General features: G+C 39.2%; 2 protein-coding genes and 1 long non-coding RNA gene across 4 annotated transcripts in view; 2 read left to right on the top strand and 1 right to left on the bottom strand.

Annotated features, from left to right (window-relative positions):
• LOC120314105 (catalase-like) overlaps positions 1–21,669 on the bottom strand; it is a 52,138-nt gene extending 30,469 nt beyond the window's left edge. Inside the window, exon 1 of one of the 2 annotated variants that reach the window (XM_039356848.1) lies at positions 21,519–21,669. In XM_039356848.1, the coding sequence (XP_039212782.1) occupies positions 21,519–21,542 (24 nt within the window). In that variant the 5' untranslated portion in view covers positions 21,543–21,669. Of the gene's footprint in view, positions 1–196; positions 962–21,518 lie in introns of those variants that run through there. The other variant, XM_039356849.1, reaches the window with a different exon arrangement.
• On the top strand, positions 115–10,628 carry LOC120314107. The gene is made up of 2 exons (XR_005558341.1): positions 115–251; positions 8,512–10,628. It is a non-coding gene; the product is annotated as an uncharacterized LOC120314107 (long non-coding RNA).
• A 135-nt stretch (positions 21,670–21,804) lies between the features above and the next one.
• ABTB2 (ankyrin repeat and BTB domain containing 2) overlaps positions 21,805–27,695 on the top strand; it is a 154,911-nt gene continuing 149,020 nt past the window's right edge. The window contains exon 1 of the mRNA XM_039356846.1: positions 21,805–23,212. Within this exon, the coding sequence (XP_039212780.1) occupies positions 22,345–23,212 (868 nt within the window). The 5' untranslated portion in view covers positions 21,805–22,344. The remainder of the gene's footprint in view (positions 23,213–27,695) is intronic.

The following is a 27,695-nucleotide window of genomic DNA, read 5'->3' as shown; positions in this document are numbered from 1 at the left end:
AAAGGATTTTAGCCAATGAAATGCTGTATCTATTGCTATTTGAAAAACTCTATAAAAACAATAAACGGCTGCGTAGTAGGTGGCCATTTCTTTGCACCCTTCAATGACTAAGGAGTGATTACTACAGCTGGCGCCCTCAGCAGGGACATTTTGTTTTGGGACCCCTACGGGAAGAAGCAGCTGCCAACATACTTACCATCGTCTGGAACAGACTCCTAGGTGCACTTTCGTCTTACGAGACCCCTCAGTGAGTAAGTATGGGCTGTAAATTATCTCACCCTCAGCAAAAGCATGTACAGGAGTTCAGACTCCTGCTACAGAAATCAGGCCTGGCAAGGCTTTAAACGAACATAAGGAAGCTGACTGGGGAGATAAGAAAACAGTATTCTTCGAATCTTAAGCATCGGACGCTTAGGCTAAAACACTATAGTGTTCACTCCTGTCAAAAGAAAAAAAAATGGACCCAAATACTTCAGAACGGCAATTAACTATCAGCCCGCTTCTGCTTGCAACTAAGTAAAATTTATTCCTTCAAAAAACATCTTTAATTGGATTTTCAGCTTCTTCTGAAGAGGCTAATTCTTTGTTGATTAGTTAAAGTCATAAATCAAAATTTACTCCCTCAGAACAAAGTTTTTTGAGCAATCGGAATGCTCTGCAATATATTAAGTTAGCCGTCAGACAAATGTCTGGTTGTGTTTTGTTATGTGTGTGTGTGTGGCCACTCAGAACATTATGCTTGGGCTTGGAATGGTGAGAAAAATGGGAAATGATTAGAGCCCTCAAAACCACTTTTTGGTTGAAATCACCTTGTCGTTTTCGCTTCTTGCAAGACAAGTTATATGTCTAAATAAATGTTGTTGTAACAGTATTTGTGTATATATGTTTGTCTGTGTTGTTCTGTGTTATTCTAAGACTTGGAAGAGGCTCAAAGCCCTCTCTGATAACAGCAATACAAAAAGGCCTTGCTAAGAATATATGGTTTGCCTGGAGAAAGTATGAAATGAAATAATTTTATGTGGAATGGTTTTATGCAAACAGTCAGTATGAAACTGAATGAGTTAATTTGTTGAAGTGTGTGTTAGCCTTCAAAACCCACCCATTTTTTCCCTAACTGTGAAAATAATAATAAATATTTGTATGAGAAGAATTTCATGGAGTATGTATGAGAAGAATTTATTGTAAGATGTATAGGAAGGAGGTAAAACTATTTTTTGGTGGTGAGATTTCTCCCCCCCCCCCCGTCTCTTTCGGTTGGCTGCGTTGCTTAAAGAGCCAGAGACAGGAAGGAGGGGGGGGGAACTGTTCGTTTAAAATTTTTTTTTCCTCTGCTTGGAATTGTATCTGAAGAGTGATGAGAGGGAAGAAACGGGAGGAGAGAGAAAAGAGTAAAGGAGGGGAGAAGGAAGTAGGAAGGTTGGAGGAAGAGGAAAGGGAAGCAGAGTGGTTAAGGAGAGGAGAGGAAGAAGAGGGAAGTAGGAAAAGAAGAAAGGGAGAAAGAAGGTAGAGAAGAGTGAGTGTGGAGGGAATGTATCGTAATATCTGATAAGTATTACGGTATATGTATGGGGGAGAGTTTGGAAAAATAAAAAATAATTGTAATCTGAGAAGAGTGGAGTGAATCTGAAACTTGACATTCACCTATGCAGTTTCAGCAAATAAATTTTTTTACTCAAAAGAGAAACAGTAATGTTGGACAATATTTTTTATATCCAACAACCAAAAGAACTAACTGAATTACATTGTAATAGATTTATAAATGTTTAACCTATTTATATACAAATTGTTTCCCTCTAAATGGACTTTGTTTAAATTGAAGCACCAAAGATACAATTTAATTGGCTTTCAGAAAATATAAAATGATTTAGGATTGCAATAAGTGCCAGAAAAAATATAGTTGCACAAATTGATGACATCATGAATACTCAATTTGTGGACAGAATTTTACACTTTTGATTTTTTCCTCCTAGTAAATTACCTAATGGAGCATTAACTGTAATAGAAGTGCAGAAAGTATATTGAATTGAATAATATTTACCTACCATATCCCATCCCAAAATGTTTTATTTTTTATCCAGGTGGTTGCTAAAATGATAACCTTAGGACGCACAAGAGCTTGCAGTCGAAAAGGAACTGATTAATTAATATTGTTTTCAAAAATAACTTATCTCTTTAATGTGCTTTAACTGACTTTCATATCATTTATTTTCTTTCTCTTTCTCCCTTGCCACAAGTTATTGCTTTTTCTGATGGAGGGTGAATGAGAGGAATAATTGCTTACAAGGATGATACCTGGAAAGTGTCCTAAATTGCAATGCAACCCTTATCACAATGCTCAGAATTATTTTAGCTTTTCAAACCTTTTCTCAACAGTCTTTTAACTTAATTTCTGACTCTCATTAAGTATGCCAACTTACTTTTACTTCTTCAGGTGCTTACATCACGCCCAGGATTGGCCCCAATCTTATGACCTTGTTTTTAACTTTGCAGCAGCTGCTCCATAACTGAAAGCATTTATAATTTTGTTTCTCATATACACAATCACTCCTCCCTTCCTGGGCCTAATTTTTTTTGTATGTCTTTTATGTGGTTTTGCCTCTAATCAACTATGACAAATGGACATTATCCATTTTTTTTTTTTGGCTTCTTACAAATGTATATTCATAAATAGGTATTTAGGAACAATTTCCCCCACCTCTATGAGGGGAAACAGGTTCACATATTTTTTTTTCATCTTTTTTTGGACAATTTTATACAACCTGAAATATTGTTTTTACTCATGGTCTTCTCTATAATTCCATGGGTCAAGCTATCGTAGAACGTGCTAATTGGTCTTTCAAGGATTGCCTTCACAAACAAATAAAAAAGGACGGATTATCTAGGATACCCAATTTGTCATGGGTAATACAACAGGTTCAAAAAGTATTATTTACATCACACCAATTGAATATTTCCATTCCAAATTTGACTGCTTATCAGAGACATTCTCAACAGAAAACAAGCTTGCCTCCACCTCTGGTATATTATCGGGCATTACCAGACAAAGCATGATTGGGACCAGTCCCTCTGATCACTTGGGGGCGGGACTACACTGCTGTGCTTGCTCCAACAGGACCTTTGCGGATTCCAGCGCGTTTTGATCACCCAGCCAGGGATGTCGTGGCACCAGTCCCTGGACCCAGTCCCAGAAATGGCAAGGGTGACTCTATAGATGGCACAGCAAGTAATCCAATCCTGACATGCCAGGCAGCCAGTGACGTGGGGAGATGTAAAGAACTTGATCCCCAAGAACCTGTGTGCTGCCATTTTTGCGGTTTTAACTGCAAATTTCTTATCCATCATTTGTTTATGTCTGATCATTAACATCTGCCCTTTGACAACTGTAACTGTCATCCCACTCAAACAATCATTCGAACAACGAATGAAGCAAAATCTAACATCACACAAAATGACTTCTTTTGTTTATCTGAAATGTATTACATGTAATTTGCTTTCTATATGTTTAGTCTTTGTTTGCACCCCTTCTGCAGTAATTCAAAACTTCACTGACTCTGGGAGGTTATTGCTTAAAAAACCTCACTGTCATCGGATTGGCTCACCTGCTTTAAATTGCACAGCTTCAATAGAGACTTCCTTTCATTTTGGACATGCTTGGCTACTGCAAGGAGGGTTTTTTACGTGTGGTCAAGAAACTTTAAATCATATTCCTGCTAATATTAGTGAAGCGCAATGTGGCCTCAGCCAGCTGATTCCTGTTTTGCTTTCCAAACAACAAGTTCACATGAACCATTCTCCACGTGAAGTCACACTAGACAACACTTGTGACTCTGAGACAACCTTACTTTGTAGCATTGGCTATATCTCCAGTGGGCGTGCCAGGACTTGCTGTTCGTGCCCACCTCAACATTAATGCTATTACAAGAAATTTGGCAAAGACAATTAATACTACTTCTTCAACTATTTCAACGATCAACCATGAACTGCAAAATTTGAGAACTATTTTGCAAAATCACGCTGCAATTGATTATTTGCTTCTACACCAGCATTTCGGTTGTAAATGTTTTGAGGAAATGTATTGTTTCAATATTTCTGATAATTCATGAACCATCCAGCACCAGATTTAAATTTTACACAATTTGGCCTTTGATTTGAAAATTGATACCTTAGGATCTTTATGGGTGCTGTTTATGTAATGTATTTCTTTTATTTTGCAATATATGTATTAGAGCTTTAAATCCCAGTAGATCCTCTCTCACATTGCCTCAGGGTCAAGTTTTGGCCCTATATTAACAACTGCAAGGATGCTCCTCTCCTGATTATAATCTTTTTATTAACCCCGCTTATGGCGATATTTCGTCTAACAAAACAAAAAGGAGTGAGATGTAGGGATAAGAGACAGGCGAAAGTTGCGAGCAGAAAACTGCCCTACCAACGTTTGTGCCTTTGTTTATGCATCTTCTTCTCCCCCCCCCCACATCACCATGGTGACGTGACGCAGGTCTATCTGACCTTGCCAATTCGATAAGGCTAATTGGTGGAACAACAAGTTTTCCTGTTTATGGCCTCTAACTTTTTACTCTTGAGGATTGGTAAAGGATTTTAGCCAATGAAATGCTGTTGCCATGCTGTATCTATTGCTATTTGAAAAACTCTATAAAAACAATAAACGGCTGCGTAGTAGGTGGCCATTTCTTTGCACCCTTCAATGACTAAGGAGTGATTACTACAATTATTTACACTGTTAAACATATACTCTGAGAATTCCAAGGAGGAGCTGTTTTGATTCTCTTCCTCCCAGACAATCAAAACTTCACTGACTTTTGCTCCTCTGGATTGCATGCCCTCCCTCCTAAAAATTCAGACGACATTTCACCACAAGAGGGATTTGGAATAAAAATTTGACATTAATTATAAATGTCCTTCCTATGGAAAACTGGTTCTTTGAGTTCTTTGTGGGGAAAAATATGATAGGATAGGACAGGCATGTCAAACTTGCGATGTCACATGACATCGCGTGACGTATCGGAGCTTTTTTGCCATTGCCGGCAATGGGGTGGGCGCGGCTCCGGTATGATGAAACCGGCCCGCAGGCCAGCAGTTTGACACCCCTGGAATAGCACTTTGAAGTGTGGACAATAGGGAGAAATAGAAAAAAAATAAAGATTACAATTAAAGGAGAAGAATTCTTAAACTCTACATGTTAACAAAGAATGGTGCAAAATACTTTAACAATTGATGTTCTGAAGAACCTTTTTGAAGAATGGACTCAGAAATTAAGAATGTCTGACATAGATATAAAGATTTGGGGTATTATTTGAAGGGGATTAAAAACCAAGATTGTTAAAAATAGAGAGAAGAAATATTGTCAGCCTTCCCAGGTAAACAGGCAATATAATTAGATGAACTAATTCTACTTTACTGCAAGGCTACATGAACAGAATTTTGCAAATGTGAAAGTGCAAACTTCCTGTCACTGGTTTCAACAGTCTGGTCAATTAGAATTGGTTTTTCCTAAATTTCTTTCTCTGACTTTTAAATCTTTAGGAGCTCTGCCTTTTTTTTTTTTTTTTTTTTTGGTCTGGTTGTTTCCTAGGCAGCATCTCTTTCCCTCTGTCATCTACACTTTGCTTTACCATGGTTAAAATAGATATATAGTAATTTTTGAACTTTTGCTAATAAATAATGAATTACAAAGTTTTTGGATTTTGTTTATAGTTAACAGGTGAGATATGGGATGAAGCGAGTGTATGTTATATTTTAATAGTTGGTAATAAATTACTAAAATTGTTTATACCTGTGATGAGAGGAAAATTAACTTTTTTATAAACTTTTCTTTTTATTTATTTTCCTTTTTCTTACTTTTTTGCATTTATTAGTTTTTACGTCTTCTAACTGTAATTTTCAATAAAATTACAAAAAAAAATTAAACTCTGCAAGGAATGCACTAAGATAAAAGTATGTGTCCAGCTGCTTTCTTTTAAACCATTAAAGGTTTAAGGCTGGTATTATAGTCTATCTATTATGAATGAAATGACATGCAAATACAAACTACAAAAATACTGGAAAGCATGGCTCCAGATACTTGCTTCCACAACTTAAAATCACATTAATTCTTTCAGGAGTTATCAGCAGATGGAAAATGCTACCTTGGATGAATTGTAGATTGAAGCCAATAGTACATTATGGTGAAAGGCCAAACCTTGCTATACTATGCATGTACACACTCTCCCTTGCATTATCTACTTATTATTCCCACTTATAACTCTAACAAATGCTCCAATAATTAGAGCTACCTAATACTTTGTGATTTAGAGGTCAAGCCAATTGAGATATTGTTTGCAATAGGAGAGAAAAAAGAAAATAAGTTGCTTATTTGAAATTCAGTGGAGAACCAACATGAGAATGGTAGACATATACTTTGTTTTGGTATATAGAAAGAAATAATGAAGAATGCTATAAAAATAAGTAAGGAAAAAAATACACACAGACACACACAAACACATACCTCCAAACAGAGAGCAAGCATCGAATCAATCCAACATTGAAAAATGTTAATGGCACTCTTTTTTTTTTGTATCTCATGTTTAATAACTCCAAAATCACATTCACAACTTTAAACCATATTATTTTTCCAAAACCAGGGTAACAAACTTACAGGTATTCAACCAAACCAGATCATAGTGCAGGGGTAGGCAACCTTGGCTCTTTTATGACTCGTGGACTTCTACTCCCAGCTGTGCTGGCTCAGGAATTCTGGAGTTGAAGTCCACAAGTCATAAAAGAGCCAAGGTTGCCTACCCCTGTCATAGTGGAACAAGTGTGCATGTTGGATGAGGGATTGAAATTTGACACTACATCTAGAGGTTAGCACCATCTTTCACCTGGGAGTGCATTTGGCCTAAATTCCTATCTGTAACAAGCCAGCAATAGTAATTCATTTTCTAAAGCACTTACTGGATACTATATTTTCACAAATAAACTATTATATTCAAACATTAGCCTGTAGTACTAATAGGAGGACAGGGGAAATGATATCTACTGAATAATTTGCTACTAAATATTTGCAAATGTAAATGTGCTAATAGGAAGAAGGGGAAAACGATACTATTGGATTACTTGCTACCAAATATTTGCAAATGTAGAATATAATGTGGCTTTCCTGTATATTAAATGCCATCTGCTGGACAAATTAAATTATTCATTGAATTCCTCAATGAAATATTTTCTAAGAAAATGTTTTCTAAGAAATTAATACATTATGACAGATTCTTAAGAGCCGATTTGGGAACATGTTTGTCAGGATGCTTCACTTTGCATTCCTGAATTAAGGTTGAATTCAATGGCTAAAGAGTTTCTTCCCAATTTGTGCCACCTTTGAAAATGAGTTAATTTCTAATATTTTACAATTTTATCTGAGCATTCATAGTGTTTGAATAGGTCTTTCGACAATGGATTCATTTTTTTATTAGCAACAATGTAAATAGACCTCATTTTCACCACTGGAATTAGGTTTTGTAGAAAGATTTTTTCCACAGCTGTAAGTTGTTTGACCAATGGGATAGGAGAAACAGATATTTACTTTATGGTAAACATAATTTCATTTAAAACATTTTTTTTAAAGTATTGATTTTATAAGAACTAGCATATCATCAGGAGAACATATCAATTGGAGCATCTCTTTACATAAATTATTCTTGCCTGTGTACTTAAATCTGTGATCCATAAAATATGATTGGCTATTAACAGTGAAAAGAAGTATAACTGTCTAGAGAAAAGATGGAAGATAGAAAGAAATATGTGTTAGAGCCAAGCTTTCTATTTTGCTGATATTCCTGATAAAATAGGTTTTGGCCTAGCAACCAGAACCTTTATGATACCCATGCTCTTCCATCTTCTATGATGGTAGCATTGTCTGCTGAACTCCTAGGTCAATTAGAATGCACATACATTTTCCAACTAGGAATTATTTTTTTCTGTATGAATGCCAAATATAAACAACCCAGCAAACTACATCCTCCTGTGCATAGAACAAAATGTCTGCAAGAAAACCAAGCTCACAGAACATCAAGTTTCCAGTGATATACAATCTGTCCTTCTGCATCTTAGCCCAGTCTCCTGGTATTATCAAGACCTGCCTATGGAATTTGTGGCAGCTCCTCAACCACTCTAAGATCTCCAAAACTGTGGTTCCTATTCAGAGCACTGACCTAAACAGGAATATGGTCGGTCATATCCCCCTACTCTCTATGCCTCTCTCCTTGGTTATTCAATAACTCAACTAGTTACTGAAGTCTCCTACTGCTCTGTACTTGGCTCCTTTATAGCCCTTATTATTCCACAAAACAGACACAGTATCTAATGCTGGACTAAGAGAGAATGACTGGCCCAAGATCACCCAGCTGGCTTTCATGGCTAAAGTGGGACAAGAACTCAACAGTCTTCCACTTTCAAACTGGCTCTCTTTAACCCAACTTTCCTCTCTCTTTTTTCCCTTTCTCCTCCTCCCCCCAGCTAGAATTTTTCATACTGGCTGGGTATCCCACTTGTTTGACAGCAGATGCGAGGATAAGTGCTGTGTGAAGTTAGCCACCATAACCATCCTGTACAGAAACTCCAAGACAGAGCCCTGAGGAATGCACGACTGAGAACGGCCTCTCTAGCAACATGAAAAGCTGCACCATGCTGCATCAGCCTCAGATCCTGGTCTGCTCAACAGAGCCTCCTAACAGGCAAAGCAGAGACGCCATGGAATGCTGGAAGCCTCGGGCAGCTCACTTCCAGTAGATGTGCACTATGAGATCCAACTGAGTGTCACCTTGCTCTTAGCCCTTCAAGTATGTCAGTTTGGAACAAGACTCGGACAGCAGGATAAACTCAGCCAGGTGATTGTATGGTTCAGGAAAAACAACAATGGCATGCTTCAGTTCATTCTCTTCAAACCATTTCTTCTACCTCATTGAGTGCCACCTTTATTTTTAGTTAAAATGGTGGTAGACAGGAATAATCATTCTCCAGCACTCCCTGTAATATTTTAATTGTTCAGAGTAATTATTTTCTGTTTTGATTACTGAAGATGGCCTGTTTATTATAATCAAAGTCCTGCTGCCATCTTCTTCCTCTATAATGAAATGGAATTTCTCTGCTGATTGACAGCATTTATATTTGGAACATTATTTTGAGCATTCGGGTGACAGTCAGAAAGAAAATGACAAAGCAATAGGATTAACCCATTGCCATCACAGTCCTGAGCTGGTGCATCCCATTACCCTATGTCTTCTTCTAAGCAAAGAAATGAGAAATGATCAGAAAACAGATTAGATCGTCTAGCACTCGTTGATCTCATCGCAGAACTTTAAATAACAGATGGGAAATGTAAGATTTTACATTAGCTTGCCTTTTTATAAATGCAAGAATTGCATTAAATGGTACCATCAGAAGAAGAAACTGCTTGTGGAATGGTTTTCCATCTGCAGCTCTGTAAGTTTGTTTAGAGTAGTTGGGAAGCATACAACTTTAATTATAAAATAAAATGCTTTTTTGAGGAAGAAAGTGGTAGCCTACCATCCGTGTTAGTAAGTCTCACCCCAGAAAACATCCTTTCTTACAAAATTATCATCTCTAAAGGTAAAAGTATTTGTAGAAGATTTCAGATGAACTTCTCAGTGCTCAGATTAAAGGCTGAGAATATGCCTTCCCCATTGACTTTGTTTGTCAGAAGGTTGCAAAAGATGATCACTTGACCCTGGGACTTTGCAACAGTCACAACTATGAGTCAATTGCCAAGCATCTGAATTTTAATCATGTGACCATGGGGATGCTGCAACAGTCATAAGTGTGAAAATGGTCATACATCATTATGGTCACTAAATGAACTGTTGTAACTCAAAGGCTACCTTTACTAGAAGGCAGCAAAGGGATATTTTCTGGCCCTTTTCTAGAGATTTTTGCAGGCCAATTATAGCAGCCCTCATAAACCAACCAGGTTAGGTACTACTTGTTCAATAACCACAATTAAGACTTGCAACACTTGCTTAGAAACATGATTATTATGAGAGACATCACACAACCACAACAGGTTTACAATCTCACTTGCATCATGGTCATTAAGCCAATCATCCCAGCCATTAAGCAAGACAACACCTGACTGCAGCTTGTGATTTTACTGCTGATTTCTCTATTGACTCTGCTTGTCAATGGCTACATAACATGTAAGTGGCAATCACAAGATCATGGGATGCTGCAACTATTTGGTCTGAACTGCCCAAATCTCAATAATCATGTGACCATGGGGATGCTGCAACAATTGTAAGTGTGAGGACCAAGGCATAAAGTCACCTTTCCAGCAAAGTCTTATCTTTAAACAATTACTAAACAGCCGTCATTAAGAGAAGACTACCATATAATTATATACTAAAGATTTTTACATCTTCAAACACAGGTAAAAGACTTTTTTTTATCTGAACAAGACTTTGACCATTTCACTGATTTCAAGAGACCAAATCTCTTGTCTTTTGGGACTATAGGTATTAATAAACCAATTATATCCAATTATAATTTAAGAAATTACAAGCAGATCTCCTGGAATAGGTTGCATGCATCAAAGTAAATAAATAAAATAGTTTTAGGAATATTCTCAAAATCCAGACTTACTTTTTTAAAGACAGTAATTAAGTTCTAAATAGTGGCCAAAATTGTGGAAACCTTTTGGGAAAGGCTTGATGGCTAATAACACCATTTTCTGGAGTAGTACTATAAAAGTATATATCAATGGAAAGATAATTTAATCAAGAATGTAATGCAACAAAGCTTGTTCAATTATCTGTATTCTATTAAAAGTTATAGCCAAATAACCAGAAAAAGCAAGCACAACTTGCTTAGGTTGATATCAGGTAGCTTTCCTTCATCTGATTGTAGCCAATGAGCAGGAGTATTTAGAGAGCCAATCAGGTGTCATCTTGTTTTCATAATGAGCCAATCAGATCACAGTAGGATTCAGTCATTGATGTCATGTATTGAAGCTGAGAGGAGGACATTTATCAGTGTGTTATGTGATCACAATCAAGTTGGTTGGGGTTTTTTTGTGTTCTTTCATTTAGTGAGCTTGTAAAATGTAATAAAATTAAAGTAATGGTGCAAAGAGTAGATTGGTCATCCAGAAACCAATGTAAAATAGTATTATTAAGTGAACAAGGCTACGGTTATAAAGAAATTAGAAGAAAAATTGGTGGAAACTTAACCAAAGGTGGCATTTCTAAGTTTTTGAAGAGATATAAGGAGACTCAGTCACTACAAAACCACACTGGTAATGGCAGGAAAAGGTGCACAACAGCAAGTGGTAGAGGAATTAAGAGATTGTGCCTACATGACAGAAGAAAATCATCTGGGTGTATACAAGATAAAATGGCACAATGCAATGTGAAGTTGAGTGCAAGGATTGTTCGGTGCAGATTGCAGGAATTTGGCCTAAAATCTAGAATTCTACGAAAAAAGCCACTTTTATCTCTCAAACAAAGGTTGAAAAAACTAAACTGGGCTAAAACCCATGAAACAGAGGAACAATGGGACAGTGTTATTTGGAGTGATGAGACCAACATCTCCCTGTTTGGTAGTGATGGCATAAAATACGTAAGGAGAAGGACTTCTGGTTTGCCGACGTGGCTGACATGGGCATTTGGAAGGTGAGCTCCATCTTCCGCATCCAGTTTTGCTTCGCTGGGGGACCCTAGAAAGGGTCAAAAGTTGCCCTGTAGGGGCGACCAGCAAGGAGGGAATCCCTGTGATCGCAGAAGGGCAGTAGCCCTTCTGTTTGATCCAGGGCAGCCCTCCAAACCGGTGGACAAAAGACCGGCCATAGAAATATGGCTCGTCACTAGGCTGCAGACAGTCGAAGTCACACTTATCATCAGGCAACTTTAAAGCAGCGCAGAAGAGACTGGGTGAGATCTACCTCTCTTAAATCCTATCTATCTTTTTTACCTGCATAAGCTGCTTAAGTACTTTCCCCCTGTGGAGAGGGAAGGGAGATTTTACTCCTCCCTCTTAAAACAGCGGCAACTGACTATCCAGGGGAGTTTAAAAATGTTGCAAGAATAACTTGATCCTAATTGGAATTTTACTTCTTAAAGTTTGTGGACTAAAAGACTTTCTACTCTTACTGAAGATCTGGGTTTTTACATATAAAAAAGAAGTAAAACTGAAAAGATTATAAAAACTTCGGACCTAAAGGAAAATTTTAAATATAGGGGCGACATCTTGTGGCTAAACCTGATATTACAAGCTGTTATTGCTTAAAAGAGACTTGGCTGGCAGCCTACACAATAAACAAGACTTATAACCTTGAGACACCTATCAGCTGTGAAACCAAGCTGTGTTCCATACTCACTGAATTTTTTTTTACATTCTGATTGCAAAGCTTTTAATCTAATACATTACTAAGAGAATATGGAGGAAGATCAGAAACAGATTCTATTTATGCTGAAAGCAATTTACCAAACTATTCTTACAGCTATTAATGAAATAAGAGATTGTAGAAAAGAATGGTATGTCAGCCCAGATACACGAACTCAGATTTTGATTACAACTGAAAAATCAACTACACAGAATATAATGGAAAAAATGGACTAATTAAATAATATGACAGAGGATTAAACTGATCAACAAATACAGTCAATGGAAAACCCAGAAAAGGGACTGACAATGTGGAAAAGGGAAAAGATTTTCTACATAAATCAGAAGAAACCTGAGGATCAAGAAGAACAACAGACTGAAGAGAAGATAAACAGTTTAAGACAACTACATCAAGATGGAAAAATAGACAATTTGTTAGTCCTCTCAAAAAAAATGGCAATCGGATGGTTTTTTTCTGCGTCAAACAACATACCGTATATTCCGGCGTATAAGACGACTGGGCGTATAAGACGACCCCCAACTTTTCCAGTTAAAATATAGAGTTTGGGCTATACTTGCCATATAAGACTACCTCTCTTCCAACGCACACCAAATAAAAATTAAAAAAACATCAGATTTGATTTCAATATGGTAATTTTAATTCAAATCTTATGACATGCAGGTACTTAGCAGGAAAACTGTCACTTATAAATATAAGGCTGTTTGTCATCAAACATGTAAACATAAAACAGTGCAAGTGATTAAACTTTTCCTAATTCACTCTAAAGCTGAAAGGAAGGATAAGACAATAAACCCATGGGAGCTGCCATGCTATTTGTTTTCTAAGCTGTCAACCAAACTGGAACTGATGATGATAGGAGGAAGATAACAAACAATAGAGAGAGCAAGTGCCGGGCAAGTCCCTGGCGAGTCAGCAACGCCCATCATAACTGCAAGCTATTTTTATAGGTTTTGCTGGCATGATACTTTCCCTTTAAAAGCCTTTAAAATCATCCTGTTCATCATCTGATATCATAAAAATATCAATGACATCTTGTGATACATTTGCAAGGCAGTCATCGTATGGATCGAATTCCGTATCAGATGGTGTGGTCTCAGCTTCGGCTTCCTCTTCATCTTGCCACAAGTAGTCGTCCTCCATACCATCTAATGAATTTGATATGCCACACTTCTTGAAAGACTTGATTATTGTTTCTGCATCAATATCATTCCAGGCTTTTATGACAAACTTGCACAAAACATCCAATTGTGGAGCACGCATGTTTCCTCCTTTTGTGAATGACTTTTCGCCACTAACCATCCATTCATTCCACTGTTCTCGAATGCGATCTTTAAATGGCTTGTTTAGGCATACATCCAGTGGCTGTACTAACAATGTTAATCCTGCAGGAATAACTGCCGCATCTGTGTTTAGTCTTGCAAGCTTTTGCTTGGTGCTGGGAGTTAAATGAGCCCTGAACATATCCCACACCAGTAGACTACGTTTTTGAATAAGTCCACCTGGTCGCCTGCTCCATACATTATCAAGCCATAGCTTTACCCCTTCTTCATCCATCCAGCCTTTTTCATTCACATGTACAAAACAACCAACAGGGAACTTGAGTTTTGGCATTGTTTTTCTTTTAAAAATAATCATTGGTCTCAGTTTGGCACCATCAGCTGTGCATGCTAGTACCACTGTAAAACTGGACTTCTCATGTCCTGTTGTTTTAATTAAAATTGTTTTTTCACCTTTTTGATGGACAGTTTTATTTCCAACCATATCAAAATTCATTGGAGTTTCATCCATATTTCCAATACTACTTAATGCATAGCCATGTTTAATGCGCTGTTGTATTATGTATTGATGGAAACTAATTACTTTGCTATCAAGATCTGCAGGTAATTTTTGTGCAATTTTCGTCTTTTGCCTCAGTACCATATTATGCCTTTCCAAGAATCTAGTACACCAGGATGCAGTGGCCTTAAATCTGTTGCTGTGATCTGGGTTAGATTTGGCCCACTGAAGTGCAAACAAACGTATTTTATTTCGTGTCACTACATACCCGTTTTGGCGATGCTCATTCACCATGTCTGCTACATGTTTTTCAAGTTCTGGCCAATGTGGGGTGCCTCTTCTTAATGCACACTTACCCCTTGGCATACTCTTTAATGCTTTTTCATTTGCTTTCCAGTCCCGAACCATCTTTTCTGTTACTCCATATTGTCTTGCAGCAGCGCAGTTATTATGTTCCATGGCAAAGTTTACAACTTTAAGTTTGAAACTGGCTTCATATTTCTTTCTTCTTGCTGGTGGAGCCATGATGGGGTCTTGACTATTGGACATTTGTATACTGTACTGTATGTATTGGTGCTGTACTGTATGAACTGGTACAGATACTGGTGCTGTACTGTATGTACCCAGTATACAACAACCAGCCAATCACAGCAAGCGATGAACCTTGGCTGGTTGTTGTATACAAAGCCTGCTTGGATTGGGTGGGTCAGCTCTCCCTGCCTGCCCAACCCTTCCTGTCATCTTATAGGCCAGGGGTAGGCAACCTTGGCTCTTTTATGACTCATGGACTTCAACTTCCAGAATTCCTGAGCCAGCTATGCTGGCTCAGGAATTCTGGGAGTTGAAGTCCATGAGTCATAAAAGAGCCAAGGTTGCCTACTCCTGTATAGGCCCTAGGGAAAAAATGGACAAGCTAATTCCATGAGGGAGGGGGAAAGGGAGCACAGTTTCTGAGTTCTCATTGGCCACGTGTAAGTCCAAATGAGTAGCTCAGGGTGTGTGCGTGCACATGTAGGCATGCGTGTGACTCCCTGGGTCCCTTCCATTGCCCTCCCCCCAGTAGCAAGCTTTGGCTTGGAGCAAGCAGGCTGCACACAGGGATCTCCTCCTCTCAGTCTTCCACCCTGCGAATCCTCCACAGCCTCTCCAAGCTGAGTGAGCAGAAAGCCTGCCTGTTTGTCAAAGGCTCTGCCTTGTCAATCACACACACACCTTGATGAAAATTGCCCTGCCTGCAAAAGGACTTCTCAGCAGTTTTTTAAAGCAACACTACCAAGAATGAAATTGGAGACAGCCAGAATGTTTAGGGAAGAAGGAAAGGAAGCAGTTAATAAACTAAGTAAGAAAGGCATTCGCCCTTCGAAAACTTGCATTTCCATAAATGTGATAAGTTGCCCCCTTTTCAGGTAATGGGGGGGGAGTGAATGCTTTCCTTTTAATTTGTTATTGAAACTCAGTGCACTACAGTACTTATAGATGGGAGCCAGATTGACCAGCCAGGATCTGTCATAAATAACACCACAAATGCACCATGCAAGTTTATTTAGGCGGGGGGGGGGGAGAAACTGCTTGCATGAGCTCGGGCAAAAGGATTGTGTAGCTGTTTTCTGTCCCCACTCCATTCCTGCTTCTTAACTCCGAGAGGAATTTAGCTGACACCCCTCCCCTTCCAGACCCATAAGCTCCGCATCCCCCAAGCTACTCTCACCGGCAGTGAGAGGTAAACGCTGAAAGCTTGCATGAAGAAGCACTGAGAAGTGCCTCGAATGGACGCAGATGCTTAGGTTACAATTCTTTTCCCCCCTTCCCCATTACATGGGCCATCCCTTTCTACTTCCTTTGAATGAATTAATCAGGGGATGGCCACTACCAATCCGCAGTTCTGGAGGGGTGGGCAAGGAATTGGGATGCAAAAGGGAGGGAAGAAGAGAGGAGACGGTTTGCAATGTAGCATTATAGAATGGGGATTAAACCTCCAGGAAATCTTACCGTCACAACAGCCAGATAATGCCTATCGTACTCTCAGAGATATCTTTAGTTGATCGGCTGGTTTTAATAATAACTCTAGGACTCTTTTTGAGTGAGAGAGGGGGGGGGGAAGAGAAAACTTGCTGAGTAATATTTTTCCGGCGTATAAGACGACCCCCCACTTTTGCGAAGATTTTAAGTGTTTAGAAAGTCGTCTTATACGCCAGAATATACGGTACATAATAACACAGGGAGATTTATTTGATGACTCAAAGCAATGGACATGGAAGACAATTTGGCAAAGAAAGAAAGCTAGAATAAGACTGAAGAAAATTGAGGTTTTGACTTATTAGTGAGAATTAAAACAGAATATTCTCAAATACTGTAGATAAGATGTATATTTTGAATATTAGAAATAGTTATGAGTTGAGTTAAAGGATACTTTGGTCATTTAAGACTTGAAAATATAAACATTAATAGTTAAATTTGAATACTGAATAGGCAATTAATATATATATAAACTAAAAATTTATTGATGAATGTAACAAATACGTTTTTATTTAGTGGTAATAATAAAAATTACTAGCTTAAATATGAGATAGTAGATATTGAGAGAAAAAAGAGGAAGTATTAAATGTTGAAATAAGAGAAATTTTGGTTATTAAATTTAAGATATTTGGAAATTACTAGAAAATAAGCATATTATATTGTATTATTAACCAGCTGATGTAAGATTTTGGGATGAATTGTGATAAAGGCAATTGGTGTTATTTAAAACTTGGAAACTATAAATATTAAATGTTAAATTTAAATATTAATGGGAAATTAAAAATTGAGAAAAATGTACCAGGACATTGATTTTCTAAAAAGATTGAATATTAAAATGGCTAAGATATGTATAAACTAAAAATGATTGATAAATGTAAAAAAGTTATTTGTATTAAATTGATATAATCAGAATTGTATTAATTTAAATGTAAGACAGTAAATACCAAGGGAAAAAGAGAGGAAATATTTAATGTAATAGTTTGTGATCTGTACTAAAGAAATTTGTATGTTATTTAATTATGAACCAACCCAACTGCAACGTTGCTTTTCAGATATTTAAATGTAAAACTGGAAAATCAATAAAAATTTTTAAAAAATGCATCCTGATTGCATTACATGTACACCCAGTCAGTGTTATGATCTGGGGTTGTATGACATCAAAAAGTGTGGGCAGAATTTGTGTGATTAATGGGAATATAAATAGCCAAAAATATATTAATGAAATACTTGAGCCCAAACTGAAGCCTTCTGCACATGATCTTTTCCAAGACAATGAAGCATTTATATTTCAACAGGATTCAGCTCCATGTCATGTTGCTGCTGTGTGCGAAAAGTGGTTTCAAGATAATCATATTCCACTGCTGGAATGGCCTGGGAATAGCCCAGACCTTAACCCAATTGAAAATCTATGGAGTCGACTAAAGAAACTTGTTAGTCAGAAGTGACCTAGCAATAAAACCCAGTTAATAGAAGCAATCATTCAATCTTGGTTTCATATTATAACAGCTGCAGAACTAAAGGACTTGGTTCACTCCATGGAAAGACATTGTAAGGCAGTAATTCATGCTAAGGTTACCCAACTAAGTATTAACTGACATGGTGATAATTTTTGTATATCTCATTTTTTTCTATGGTGATAATTTTTGTATATCTTGTTTTTTCTATGTGTTTCACTTTTCTCCTTTATAATTGCTATTCTAATAGCAAATCCTTCATAAAAGTTATTGCATTACATTCTTGATTAAATTATCTTTCCATTGATATATAATTTTATGGTACTACTCCAAAAAAAGTGGTCTTATTAGCCATCAAACCTTAAATGTACACTTTTCCCAAAAGGTTTCCACAATTTTGGCCACTATATGCCTCTGGGTCAAATTTCCTAAAATTGTATATGCCTCTGGGTCAAATTTCCTAAAATTGTATATGCCTCTGGGTCAAATTTCCTAAAATTTGTAAAGCAGACATGTCAAACTTGCGACGTCACATGATGTCGCGCAATATATCGGGCCAGTTTTGCCATTGATGGCAATGGGGTGGGCGCAGCTTCCAGATGACGCATCCGGCCCGCAGGCCGGCAGATTGACACCCCTGCTATAGAGGGTCTTACACTAGCCACTTCCTCTTGTCTACTGTATTTCTTTTTACAAGGAACAATATAGCTCATTTCTTAACCAAATATTAAGACGTGAGACTTATTTAAATGTGTATAGAGGTAGTTCTCAATTTACAACCAGAATTGAGCTCAAAATTTTTGTCATAAATCATTGCAGTTATTAAGAAAGGTGCCCATGGGACCACCTTGCACAACAACTGCAATATACCTCAACGGATGTGGGAGGTCCTGGGAAGCCCAACTCCCACTGGCAGGTGGAAACTTGCCATGGATTGGTAGGCATCAGCCAGCTGGGTCCACTGGTACATTAACCCCCCTCCCTGCTCTGCCTGCCTGGGTTCAGATACCATTGCTTTGTTTGCACTCAGGCTCTCTTCTTGATTGTTTGGAAGGCTCTTTCTCAAAATCATGTGAGAAGGAAAACACTAGTAAAATTCTGAAAAGTTCTGCCGGACTCACAAGCATTTTTGTCATATTTGGGATCCATTTCTTCAGGTCCAACCTTCTGCCCCCTCTATTTGCAACTTCCTCTGACATTCCCCCCCCCCTTTAACTCTCTGTGGAAGTTGGCAGAGAATATTGCAAATCACAATCACATGACTGTATAAATAGTGTTGAGTTCATAGATCCTGCTAAGCCAAGATTTTAAATGACAGTTTGTTGCATTATCAGCAGTGGTACGGCTTATTTGCAAGATCTAAAGATCTAGCCAGTGGCTCAATGATTCAAGTCTTACCAGAAGATGGCACTGTTGCACAAAATAATTATTGCAGCAAGTTACAATAAAAAGTATCTACAGAGAGGGCCAGTGCCTTCTTTTCAAATAGCTTACATATAAAGTATCAAAGAAACCAGGCATTTTTATTTCATAACTAATTCACCATTCAAGGTCAAAAATATACATACTTCCATAAAAAGGCTTGTCAGATTTCAACATGCAATCTTAACAGACTTAAAGGGAGGGGAGGGGTAGCTATCAAGACATTGTTGACTCCTGGTAGCTGCCTGGACTAGTTCATCAACTGGCTCAAGATCCCACAGCTGGCTTTGGGCCTAATGTGAGATTAGAACTCACTATCTCCTGCAGCACCTAGCCAATCTTGGCTGAACTCTGAAGTTAAGCAAGACCTGGGAGAGGACCAAAAGTCCCAGTGATGAAAGCAAGAGTAGCAATTGAAAAACATATGTGGAAAAAGTAAAGAAAAAGTAAACTTCATCTGTACTACTGCTAAGAAAAAACAGAAAAACCTCTGTAGTAACTAAATAAGCCTGCAGTTGATTTGACTAGTGCTGCAGATATACTTAAATAAGCCTGCATATGCCTAGACACACCTACTTAATGGTTTCAACTTGAAGATTTTAACTTGCAAGCCATCACCTGTAAAAGTTTATGCTACCTAATGCGAGACAAAATCATTTTGAGTGAGGTTTCTTTTTAGCACTGTAGATGGTAAATTCAGAACAATCCTGAGAAGTCCTCAAAAGAATTATTTAAACCTTATAAAATAATAGAAAGTGTTCTTAAGTAGGGCTCAACTGCTAACTCTTATTCTATTACAAGCGAGAAGTGAATTTTTTAATGACCAGTCCACATTAAAAAGAAAAGCACTTTTTTTTAATCTTTAAAACTTGGGGACTCAGTGTAGACTGAATTCATACACTGTGGGTGGTTTCTTTTTTTGCCTGCCATTTTGCCTGATTATAGCCATTGGAGCATATTGAATTTTGTTTAAAAATAAACCATGGTTTAGCATGTGTGAACCCAAACAGTAGTTAATTCCCCCCCCCCTTTTTTTGGTTAAATCATTAAGTAGGCATGTCTAGGCATACATATGCTTATTTAAATATATGTACAACACAAGTCAAACCAACTGCAACTTTTTTTTTTTTTGCTAGAACTGGAAATCTTGGTTTCTGCTGGTTGTTTCCCAAAAGACTACAAAAGTTTCCCACTAACATAACTTTTTGAAACATAATTTCTAGCCTACCTCCTTATTTTTACAATTTCACAACCAGACAAGAAAGCTTGCAGAATTTTGTTGACTTTGCTAAGCCTGCTGAAATCCTCTACATAAGATTATTTTATTCATTTCTTCTCAATGTTGTTTCTTCAAAAGGGGAAGGGAACAAGATATAAATTATCTGCCTTAATTTAAATTGGCACAATTTCAAAGTACTCCTATTACACTGTAATTAATTCTTTTTTTTTTCAAATTAAAACTCAAAAGAATGCCTGTAAGAAAACTGCAGAGGAGTCTACAGAGCCATAAGCATTGCTATGTTTTTCGGGTCTTTCTATGCCCAGAAAAGCCCTGGAAGACAAAAAAAAAAAAATGTACAATCAGCACACAGTACAAAACAGGTGGGAGTATGGTTAACACAGACTGGGGTAACTGATTCAATGCTACATTTTCCCATCTATATCTGGAAAACTGCACTACTGTTCTCTTCTAGCTCTCCCACTACCAGATCTTTTGTTGTTCGGGAAACAATAATCATGTTTTCCTATTTATCACATCACCAGAGTCCTTTTGAAATGAGATGAGTGGCAAATAAATTTAATAAATAAATAAATCTCTATGCCCTTCTATAAAATATGTGCACAGAAAATGCTTGATTTCACACAAAAAAAGTTACTTGAAAGTATTTAGCCTGGTATCATCTTGGAACAAAATTACAAGAACACCATGTCTAAGCTTCTGGGAACAATAGTTTGACAATGACTGGAGGGCCATAGGTTCCCATACCTTATTTTACAGCCAGTAACTTAAGATATAACATTTGTAAAAACTCATCTTTTTCACGTTGCTTACGTGAGAATGTTCTCAGGAAAGGCAGACGTAAACGCATTTTGAAATCGTTTTGAGAAAAGCATTAACAATTACCATTCAAAATGTGCATTTTAAGCAGTATGGATTTTATAATGCAAGATATTCCGAAAACACAATATAAGATTTGTTGGAGCCTTATAAAACACACAGAGAGACAGCCCTTTCGGGGATTGCTGCTTATCAAATCTCTGTTAAAGATTTGCACAAGCCAGCAGTTGCCACCTGCAGCCTCCTTCCTGAGAAGCAAGTCTGTTCGCCACTGTTGCTGGCAGTCAACCATGTTTAGACAAGTGCGGAGAAGGTTAGACGTGCATCTGCAAAAGGCCAGAGATCGGACCTAGCAAATCTCAGCCCGCCTTGGCATGGTTACCTTTACTTTGCTGGCGCGACTCATGGTGCACACGCGGCTCCTTTTTGCTGCAAATCCCTCGCAATGGCTCCTTTCTTCTGTCACCTCTGCTCGCCCAGTTTGCCCCTCCCTGTCGCGACTTCTGACTTGTTTCCATCCTGCCCCGCCCGCCTTCCTTGGATCCGCCCATCCAAGCCCGCCTGAAGGCTACGCACAGAAGGGTTGCCCAGCTCGCCTTACAGCGGCGAGCCCCACCCCCGGCTCTCCCACAGCTCCTGATTGGTGGGCATCCCATCGGGTCATTTGCATGTCGCCTCCGATCGGCGAGCCGAAGAGAGCAGCGAAGAGAGAAGTTCGCGCAAAGCTTCTGCAAGTGTCTCTCGGGGGCGCGGAGGGGGGAAACACCGGCAGGCAGCCGCCGCCGCCGCCGCCGCCGCCGCTCTGGGCTGCTTTGGGTTTCTTCTCTCCCTCTCCTCCCTCCTCGTCTTTCCTGATCGTTGCTGGGGAAAGGCTGGTTCGCCTTCAGCCGCGTGAGGATTCCTTCCCCCTCCTTCCTCCCATTAGGCGGTAGGCATCGCCTCCTCGGAGCCCTGCTGGATCCTCCGCATCTTCTGCTGCTGGCCCAAGATTTTCCATCCCGTCTCCAAGACGGAAAAGACATGATCTCACTCGGTCCGTGGAATGGAGAGAGCTGGCACGCGTGAAAAACCTGAAGGCACCTCGGGAGCTCCAGCCCCAACTGGACTCGCATCCCGGCGCCTAAGCTCTCGACCGTCCTCGGTCGCCTTTGCGAACCGCGCGGGACTCGGCGGTGGCGCCTCGGAGGAGGGGACCGCCGAGCTTTCCTATGGCTGGGATATATAGCTCGCCTTTGAAGACCCTGGAAGACCTAACCTTGGACTCCGGGTATGGGGCAGGGGACTCCTGCAGGTCCCTCAGCCTCTCGTCCTGCAAGTCCAACAGCCAAGCGTTCGCCTCGTCTCAGCCCCGGGGCAACTGGTGGTACTACTCGGGCTCCATGAACAGCCGGAACAACAGCTGGGATACCGTCAACACCGTTCTGCCGGAGGACCCCGAGGTTGCGGACATCTTCGCCAAATGCGCCAAACTGCCGGAACTCGAGGAATTCCCTTGGAGCGAGGAAGACGTGGAGAAGATCCTGCGGAAGGGGAGGGAGGGGACCAAGAGAGGCTTCAGCCCAGAAGCCGCGAGGAGGCTCTCGATGCTCCTCCGGAGGCCGCTGATCCGGATCTCTCGGGAAGCGCAGCGCCTGAGCGTGATGCACGCCAAGTGCACGCGGTTCGAGATCCAGAGCGCCATCAAACTGATCCAGAGTTGGTCCTTGTCGGAGAGTTGCGTCCTGGCGACCGTCAAAGCTCTGTCGCTGTACAGCATGAGCGCCGGAGACGGCCTCAGGAAAGGCAAATCGGCCCGCTGTGGCCTCACCTTCTCCGTCGGGCGCTTTTTCAGGTGGATGGTAGATACCCGGATCTCGGTGCGGATCCACGAGTACGCGGCCATCGCTCTAGCCTCTTGCATGGAGAACCTGGCGGAGGAGATCAAGGGCCGTGTCCTGGCCAGCCAAAACCCGGACGGAGACGGGGCGGGAAGTGAGGTCTCCTCCGAAGTTCTCGAGGCGGTGATCAACAACGACGCGGAGCTTTGGGGCGTCCTCCAGCCCTATGAGCATCTCATCTGCGGGAAGAACGCCAACGGTAAGGAGCGGGTGCCTTGACCCGTGCGCGGTGCGAAATTGGTTACCTTGCGCTCTGAAGACTCGATGTTCGCGTTTTTCGGGTTTTAACACCTCACTCTATTGTGAGAATCGGGATGGGAGTTTCTTGGTGGCATTTGTTTCAGGGGAACTGCACTTTTTGATGTGGATGCCAAAATAGCCTAGGTATGCAAAAGAAGCAAATGGTAACTACTGGGGGGGGGGGGAAAGCAAAACAATATTTCTCTAAGTCAGTGTTTCTCAACCTTGACAATTTTAAGGCATGTGGACTTCAACTCCCAGAATTCCACAGCCAGCAATGCTGGCTGGGAATTCTGGGAGTTGAAGTCCACATGCCTTAAAATTGTCAAGGTTGAGAAACACTGCTCTAAGTGATCTGCTTTGTGTTCTGGAAAGGCGGAGATTAAAAAATGATGAACTACCAAGAGAAGAGAGTATTTGTAGTCCAGGGTTTAACTGTGAGGTCCAGCACTGATGATGATGTTACCTAGTTGGGTAATGAAGTGTCTAGGAGAAAGCAACCAAGTCCTGAGAGGGTCAATGACCCCACAGATAATGATTCTAGTAGTTTTAAAAGTACTACCAGTACCTACAGTGAAATTGCAATATTCTACACAAATGCACTTAAATATTTAGTCACACTTTTTTTAAGAAGTTTGGGAAATAATTCCGATGAATTTAGACAGAACTGGAGTCTGCTAAGCCATTCATACTATCGGGACATCCAAACTGTACTGTACAGAATATTTAAGTCTTTGAAAGTAATCCACGTAGCTAGTATGTGCTTGGTATTTGCTGGCCAGAATCCCCCAAATGGAATGAGTTGTATTAATTAAGGGAGAGTGAAAATAAAATAAGATCAAGTCAGTCGGTGAACCAACTAAAGAAAGTAAATGCTATGTGGAATCAGTCAGTTCAAACGGTGCATGCAATTAATTAATATTGTTAATTATATAGGCGGTCCTTGACTTGCTACCACAATTGGGACCAGAACGTCTGTTGCTAAGGGAGGCAGTTGTTAAGTGAGTTGCCCAATTTTATGACTTTTCTTGCCAAGGTTGTTAAATGAACCACTGCAGTTGTTAAGTGAGTTATATGGTCATTAAGCAAATCCAACTTCCCTTATTGACTTTGCTTGTTGGAAGTCAGCTGGGAAGGTCCCAAATGCCAATCTCATGACCACAGAATGCTGCAGTCCTGGTGAATACATGCCAGTTGCCAAGCACCTGAATTTTAATCACACGACTATGGGGATGCTGTGATAATCCTAGGTGCAAGAACCAGTTGTTAAGTCAGGTTTTTTTCAGTGCTGTTGCAACTCTGAACTGTCACTAAATGAATGGCTGTAAATGGAGGACAACCAGTACATCATAGAATATGACTGATATAATAAGAATGATATTACAAAAGCAAAGGCTGACTTCTATAATAACAATAATAATAAAGTTGGAAGGGACCTTGGAGGTCATCTAGTTCAACCCCCTGCTCAGGCAGGAAACCCTATACCATTTCAGACAAATGGCTGTCCAGTCTCTTCTTAAAAACTTCCAGTGTGGGAGCATTCACAGCTTCTGGAGGCAGGTTGTTCCACTGATTAATTGTTGTCAGAAAATTTCTCCTTAGTTCTAGGCTGCTTCTCTTTTTGGTTAGTTTCCATCCTCTTGTCCTGCCTTCAGGGGCTTTGGAGAATAGCTTGACTCCCTCTTCTTTGTGGCAGCCCCTGAGATATTGGAACACTGCTATCCTGTCACTCCTCGTCCGTCTCTTCATTAGACTAAAAGCAAGTTGCAAAGTGATTTTTTGGGTGCTCATCACACTTCTTATTAATCACTCTTTTTGTTAAGCCAAGATGGGTCACACATTTTTCACCAGCATGCCAAAGGCTTTGCTTCAGTCTAGGTTACTCATGGGAAAGTCTTGCTGAACAAATAGTGGGGCTTAAGCTGGTCAGGGCTAATTCATTCTTTTGATTCAGGAAGAACTTGCTTTCTTAAGAAACACAAGATTTTCTGAACAGGTTTCCTTCCCAGTTCTATGTACAAAAGCCAGATGACAGGAAGCTGTGTCTTTCTTCATTACAGCAATTGGACAGCATCTTCTATTATATCTGAAAGCTACTTTAAAGGTCCTGATACAATTGTGTCTTTTTTAATCTCTCATCACATCCTGCCTCTGCAGATCCCCATAATACAATTCTGTTCAGAGGGATCTTTTGGAAAACAACAAGAACAGTAACAACATTATTTTTTCTTTATTTTTTTAACTGAATACTCAACCTACAGTCCAAAGTGGTTCAGGACAGGCATAAGTTGCTATCTCATTTACATTCTCTAGGTACTAAATCTTAAACATAAGTAATCGTAGCTGGATAAAAGCCTAAATACGTAGTTTTGGAGAAGGGGATTCCTCCTATCCTACTCAAAATATAATAGCAATTTGCTGAGTGTCTTTTCCCCATGATATTTATTTCTTTATGTCATTGCATTTATTAGAGCCACCCACTCTAGAATATTCTGATTGGCTGTACATTGCTATCAGTTCTAATGCAGCTGTTAGATAAGGTATAGCTGGCTGAACCTTATGGAACTCACTATATCATCATGTCTATTAAGTGACTCACAGTCAGTCTTTCAACTCTCTCACCCATGCCTTTGTTACATTCTGTCTAAGTGTTTGGGAGTGTAATGAAGGAATTAAAGAGATGTTCCTGGAAATACCAAGGAAAAATATGAAAATCAAACCAAGTACTGTCTGGTTTCACCTTGGTGTCACTAGTGCCATCCTGCATCAGTTTCACCAAGGGTGCTAATATATTATCTCAATTAAAGTTGTCTTGTTTTGATTACACAAGTTGCTAAGTAACTTTAAAGCAGGAAATGACTAAGGGTTAACGCTGTGTTGTCATCAGCATATGGCAGCATATATTGGCTGTGAGAAAAATCTCAATCTGTTGACAATTCTCATTCACAAAATAATAGTGCTACAGACTGAATTTAGCCCAGATCAGCTTCTGCCCTTCACTGTCAAAAGAACAGAAGAATCCTCCTGGATCAGACAATTACAAGAGTCTGTTAGTCTCACAGTAACAACCAGATGCCCACGGGAAGCACAAACATAGGACATGTTTCTCTTTCTGTTTTCCTTCTGCCTTTCTGTCTTTATTTTGAACAAGTTTACATCCCTTTTTAAAAATTCTTGTTTAGCTGGGAAATTTGTTTTTTGTTCTAACAGCTTTCTTGATGCCATTTTTAGCAATGCTGAACAGCGATGGACATAATTTGACCTTTTTTTACCTGCCGTACACATTCTAGCTGAGTTTCTGTTATTGTGGTTTTGAATTGCCGCTAAATATCATTGAAAAATTCAGTCTATTGACTTTCTCCATCAACTTTAGTAATTTGTTTCACTTCTTGTTCTTAAGCTGTTTGTTCTGGAGTTAGAACTGACAGTCCTGGATTTGACAATCTGCCTCTGATCAATTAAGCTTGACAGCAAAGGTATTTCCATGTGATTTGGTGCTCCCTATGCAGAGGGAATTGCAATGGAAAGCAGAGCTGGAAAGGCTGCTGGGAGGAGGGAAAAGACTGGATGGAAAAGAAAAGATGGGCTGTGGTTACTGTCTCATTGAGGCTGTGCTGGGAAAGAGAATTCTGAAAGCAGCCTTGCCCATGTTTTGCAAGTTGCAACAGTTTAAGAGAAGTTAATTTTTCTTTCTGACTCTATTCAAAAGCAAAAGCAGATGTCAGGGATTATGCAAAAGTAAGCCTCCCCATTAAAAAAATGTTTTTAAAGGTTACTAGTTTGTTGTGTTTTTGTCTTATTTCCAGTGGAACAGATTTATTTTATAAAGTTGCATATTTTTATCATTAATTTATTTAATGCAGAAAGATGTATTAAAAGTAAGAGGTGGAATGATTTTTGTCCAATCCTAGCCACATTCAAATCATTAGTTTTATTCATAGGTTGGAAGTTGTACAAATTCATTTTAAGTGGTCACTGGTCACAATAATTGAGAACTCTTGCTTTAATCTGCTTCCATTGCATTCCAGTCTGGATGGAATACAATATTTTCATCCTCATCCTCTAAAAAATGATTGATCCCGAATTGGAAACTCCCCAACTCTTAGTTGTTGTTGTTTTCCTGAGGTCAACTTATGCTAGCCACTTTTCAAAATTAAACTTATTATCTATTGGAAATGGATCATTTTTAATATTTTGATTACCTACACAAACTTTTATATCACCCCTTTCTTTTTACAGTCTACTTTATTAGGAATAAAAGCAGTGAATAAACAAAAGTATAATTATTCCATTGCCACATTGCTATAATACACAGTTCAAAATATCTGGAGTGTCTGTCTAACCAAGATGCTGATTTAGAAAATAGCCCAGGAAAAAGATTTCTTTCTAAATGAACAAACTGAATGAACTGAGGCTTGTATAATATGAAAAGGAGATATGAA

The sequence above is a fragment of the Crotalus tigris genome, unplaced genomic scaffold (genome assembly GCF_016545835.1).
Source record: "Crotalus tigris isolate CLP2741 ecotype Arizona unplaced genomic scaffold, ASM1654583v1 scf7180000018831.1652172, whole genome shotgun sequence".
Taxonomy (NCBI): Eukaryota; Metazoa; Chordata; class Lepidosauria; order Squamata; family Viperidae; genus Crotalus; species Crotalus tigris.
This window is presented reverse-complemented; position numbering and strand designations above follow the sequence as displayed.